Source organism: Eucalyptus grandis, chromosome 11 (assembly GCF_016545825.1).
Source record: "Eucalyptus grandis isolate ANBG69807.140 chromosome 11, ASM1654582v1, whole genome shotgun sequence".
NCBI lineage: Eukaryota > Viridiplantae > Streptophyta > Magnoliopsida > Myrtales > Myrtaceae > Eucalyptus > Eucalyptus grandis.
The window spans coordinates 11,930,674-11,935,471 of record NC_052622.1 but is presented as its reverse complement, the minus strand read 5'-3'; the positions used below and the strand labels follow the sequence as shown (position 1 = coordinate 11,935,471).

The 4,798-nt window shown below is 42.0% G+C and overlaps 1 protein-coding gene across 1 annotated transcript; it reads left to right on the top strand.

Moving 5' to 3' along the window:
- The first annotated feature begins 2,114 nt into the window (after positions 1 to 2,114).
- LOC104427250 (protein ACCELERATED CELL DEATH 6) lies at positions 2,115 to 4,555 on the top strand. The gene is made up of 4 exons (XM_039305062.1): positions 2,115 to 2,391; positions 2,496 to 2,921; positions 3,147 to 3,682; positions 3,935 to 4,555. Exons 1-4 carry the CDS (start codon positions 2,115 to 2,117, stop codon positions 4,553 to 4,555), a joined length of 1,860 nt encoding a protein of 619 aa, XP_039160996.1.
- The last annotated feature ends 243 nt before the right edge of the window (positions 4,556 to 4,798 follow it).

The window sequence follows — 4,798 nt, the reverse complement described above, 5'->3', positions numbered from 1 at the left end:
TTAATACTAACTATGAATTTTTCTAAGTTTCCTATATTGGCATTCCTTCTTCTAATCTTTCTCCAAGCATAGGAATTGGAACTAAACCTTGAATTGGCGTTCCATTCTTGTTTGATTCTAATGCGTTCCAACGGGTGGAAGAATTCATCCCGAAAAACCAGTTGTTTAGGAGAGGGAATCCAATCAATTATAAACCTTAGAATATCTCTTCAATTGCCCGATATGAGACTTTGCCCACATTAGATTCCTTCGTACCAAACATGCCATAAGTGCTTTAAGTAAGGTATCTTGTAACATTTGAAGTCCCACATTGAATGGGAGAAAACTTGTAAAGTGATACATAAGTGAAGAACTAAATCAAATGGGCATCATCTTAAACACTCTTTTCTAAAGCTTGCCACGTAATTGCGAGCCAAGTCGTTTCCCCATAGTGTTAGGCTCAATCAAAGTCCACAATCTCTACTCTATCTTGGGACCCAAGAAATTGAGAAGATAATGTGTGGGTCTCATTAAGAAAAGAATTAATAATAAGGAGCTGAAGAGAGAACTATGATACTTCTAAGGGGAGAACCCGTGTCAACTTTTCTAAATATTGTAATGACCCCACCCAAACCCCCCCCTCTCTTCCTTTCCCCTCTTCTCTCTCCCTTTTCTTCCCTCCCTCTCTCTTTCTTCCACAACTCTATATTTATAACATCAATGGCTTATATATTTTGGTATGACCGCTCTCTTTCTTCTACAACTCTATATTTACAACATCAATAGCTGATATATTTAGGTATGACCCCTTATAAATTGTCCCGTGAACCTAATATGTTAATTAAAATGAATATGAACCACCAGACTTTGCTTTTTTTTTTTTTTTTACTTGATCAAAATATTGGGACGTGCGTATTTTAACTTTTTTACTTAATCACAGTATATGAAGATTCACATGTATATTCACATGTATTCAGACAATACTTTAAATCAAACGAAAAAGTAAAAAAAATATGAAAGCGTAATTCTACACAAGCAAGTCCTTACTATACTTTTGTTATAAGTTTTCCCCCAGAATCGTGGCTTGACTGGCGTTCCAAGTAAAAAACGAGAAAAGGGCAAAAGAAGCAATAATGTAAGGACCACTGATTTTAAGTCCTTTTTCAATAGCCTCGCGAGGCACGATTCTTTGGGTGAAGGAACTATGGTCTCTTCACTTTTCGCGGTTTGTTGCTTTGGAATTGGGATTTTTTCGACGTGAAATATCTAAAAACTTTTTAATATAGATTAAATTCGCAAATAATATTAAGAACTTTGACGAGGTGCATTTTGCTAGCTTATTTTTGCTCATCCTAGAAAACATTTATGGCGGAAATGAAAAATCTGACAAATGGGAACTTAAGGATGCGCATAGCAAATTTTTGTATCCCTATTTCTCTGTTTTTATATTCTCAGAATAGGTTTGGAATATAAATCTATTTAATGATACAATTTCATTTTTCTATTTTTGAAATAGATTTGGAATAAAAATCAGAAATTAAAAATTCTTAGCTTTTATTAATTTATTTTTATAACAAAATAAGAAATGAAAACTATTTTCATCATTCACTCTTGTCATCGCCCGCCACTCACCCGCCGGTTGGGACATTGGACTCCCACAATCGGCCGCTTGTTGCTTGCCGCCTACCGCCGGATGCCGATCGCCGCCCCCTTTAAAAATATAAATTTTATTCTGTTATCAAACAAATTTCTATTTCAGAAGTATAAATTTTGAATTGTTATCAAACACGATTTCTTTGCTCAAAACTTGTTTAAGAAATATAAATTGAGAATTCAATTTCTTGCCAGAAAAATTTATGTTTCAGAACTTTTATCATGTGCACCCTAATTAACTAATTTGGAGTGGCCCAACTTACCCAATATTTTCTCATTAATTGCGTATCCATCAATAAAGAAGAACAAGAGATGGAATTCGTGAACTGGGAACACATTTAACACAACCATATAAAGTGGGCTGGAGAGGTTGATCTCGTTGAACTCGATTTGGTCGCTATAACTCTGCTGAATTTGATTGTTAGGACACCGAAGCAATCCCCTCAAAAGTCCCAGACGGAGTCTCACACACGCACGAAGAGATGGATGTGAACCTGTCTATAGATGAGCAGGAGATGTGGGAGCAGAGAAAGCTGAGACTGGAAGCGCTAATCAGGGCCAACCCAAGCCAGCAACGGCACAATCCTGCACGACGCGCTCAGATTATGGATCCTCTGCTGTACTTGGCTGCGAAGGAAGGGGACGTCGACAAGTTCATTAAAGCCCTGGAGGATCATTGCGCCAGAGAAGGAGTGTCGTTGCCCGTGACTCTCGAGCAACTCAGCCCATCCGGGAATACACTGCTTCACGCTGTGGCAGGTATGTTAAAGCGGGTGTGACCATAAGATTTATTTTTTGTGCTGCATATTTCAAAATGCCAGCAATTTTCGCACTCAAATGAACCTGACATCAATGGAAAACAGGGAGTGATGATATTCTCAGAGCCCTCATCGATTTCGTCCCTGGCCACTTGATCTCCCGGGGGAACTCCCGCCGAGAGAGGCCGCTGCACATTGCAGCTAGAGCAGGGAAAACCGGTGCGGTGGAGCTTCTCCTTTCTCGGGCAAATCCAAGAGTCCCTGACATCAGTGGGAACTCCCCTCTGCATGAGGCCGTGAGGAATCGCCACTACGAGGTGATCCGCCAGCTGACAAGTAAAGACCCGTATCTGCTGTTTCTTGTGAATAGAGAGAGAAAGACTCCAGGGAGCGTAGCTGTCGAAACAGGGGACTTGAACGTCCTCAAGCTCTTGCTGGAAGCCATGCTGGCACTCTGGCCAGACTTGGTTGAAATAGAGATTTGTTTCGGCATGCCACCTGCTCATGTCGCTGTTGAGTACCAGAACATGGGTAAATCCTACTTTCAAGCTCTCGCATATTGTTTGACCTTCTTGGTCACGCCCTTTTTTTTCCCTTCATTTTCGTTTCTATTGGTGGTGGAATAAGCAAGTTTCGCGTGTACGTTTGGTATGATAGCTTACTATGCTAAGGGGCAAGATTGTGAGTCAACTCCCCATTAAAGAATTACAGGACTTTGCGTTCATCCCAAAATGACTAAATTCTTGCTGGATCTAGATATGCTGACAGAGATGTGGAACAAGATGCCGGTGCTACTTCTATTGATTGATGAACAAAAGCGCAATCCACTCCATTTAGCAGCTTACACGAATTATCTCGATGGAGTCAAGTTCATGATAGAGAAGTTGCCGTTGAGTGCCCTGCAGCAAGACGGCGAGGGCTATCTTCCTATCCATGTTGCTTGCAAGATGGATCACGTGAGGATCGTCGAGGAGCTACAACAGCTATGGCCAGACCCCGCAGAGTTTCGAGATGGAAGTGGAGAAAACATTCTTCACGTGTCAGCAAGGTACGGATGCATTTCAACCGTCAGATACATACTGAAAAGTCCCCAATTCGCTGACCTCATTAATGCAAGAGATATCTACTTGAATACTCCTTTGCATCTGGCTACGTTGCACTGGCAACCTTCGGTCTTGCTTCTTCTTTCACGAGACGGAAGAGTTGATCTTAAGCTGGTGAATGCGGATGGCAAGACGGCTCTAGATGTGGCAGAGGAGGCCATTACAGAAATAGATGCTCCACTTCAGAAGGTACGGCCTTTTACGCTCTTGTCACGGGTAAACATCATTGCAAATTGTTGCACGAATCAGGGAGAGACCTAGAAATAAATTAGCGAGGTATGTGGATTAGTGTGCTTTCAGCTAGATCTGCAATTTAGTAGCCAAAATCATAATATTTAGGTTTCTTTGTTTATTCTTTTACTCACTACTTGCAGAGGTTAACGCGGATAATTTTGGCTGGAACACCGAGAAGCAGGAATTAGCTATCATTGAGAGAAGCAGTCAGAGCCTAAAGAGAGAAAGGGACCGCCGGCATTGGACAGACTTAAGGAGGAGAGAAATACTCGCATGCTTGTGGCGACACTCGTGGCTGGCATGACTTTCGCTTCTAGTATTCAAGTTCCCGGCGGATACAATAGCTCTGATCAAGATGCTGGAATCGCCATATTGCTTCACAAAGCGATGTACAATGTCTTTGTGATTTGCAACTGCATCGCTATGCATAGCTCGATCATCGCACTCGTGATCCTCCTCTGGACACAGATTAATGATCCCTTCGTGCTCCAAAATGCCCTTTCAAAATCAAGACTCACATTGTTGGTAGCTCTTGAAGCAATGCTTCTAGCATTCATGGCGGGCGTCTATGTGAGCGTAACCGAACTTGCTTGGCTTGCGATTGTTGTCCTCGTCTTGGGATCCGTCGCCCTTTTCATTATCTTGAGTTTCTACCTTCTGTTGCATATCCCGCTCGGGTGCAAGCATCCTCTCGTTCGTCGCTTCACTGACTTAATCATCGTTGTGGGTATTTCAATGTCGGGGAGCGTCACTGCAGGCAGTAGGACTATCACTGGCTACGCGATTCAGCTTTGGGCGGGGGGCCATCCTGAATTTCCTCATCGCTAATTGTATCTATGTCCTTACTTAGCACCTTTTTAGTTACACAAGCTGCTGCTATTTCGGTTTGGCTAGCGTACCTTCTATTGGTACGAACTAGTGATGTCTGCAATTTTCGGTCATCCAAGATATTTCATGATTACTTCTTCAATTGTATCTAATCGTAATGAGTTCGGTAAAATTGGAGTTTTGGGATTGAGCTACATCATCGCAATCTCCATTCCCCCTCACCCCCAACCATAGGTTAGACAC

Excerpts from the sequence above, each read along its gene's own strand:
- LOC104427250 (XM_039305062.1), top strand. The coding sequence starts at position 2,115 with ATGGATGTGAACCTGTCTATAGATGAGCAGGAGATGTGGGAGCAGAGA. Across the intron at positions 2,922-3,146 it reads TGTTGAGTACCAGAACATGG|ATATGCTGACAGAGATGTGG; the intron begins GTAAATCCTACT and ends TGCTGGATCTAG. Across the intron at positions 3,683-3,934 it reads TAGATGCTCCACTTCAGAAG|TCAGAGCCTAAAGAGAGAAA; the intron begins GTACGGCCTTTT and ends TGAGAGAAGCAG.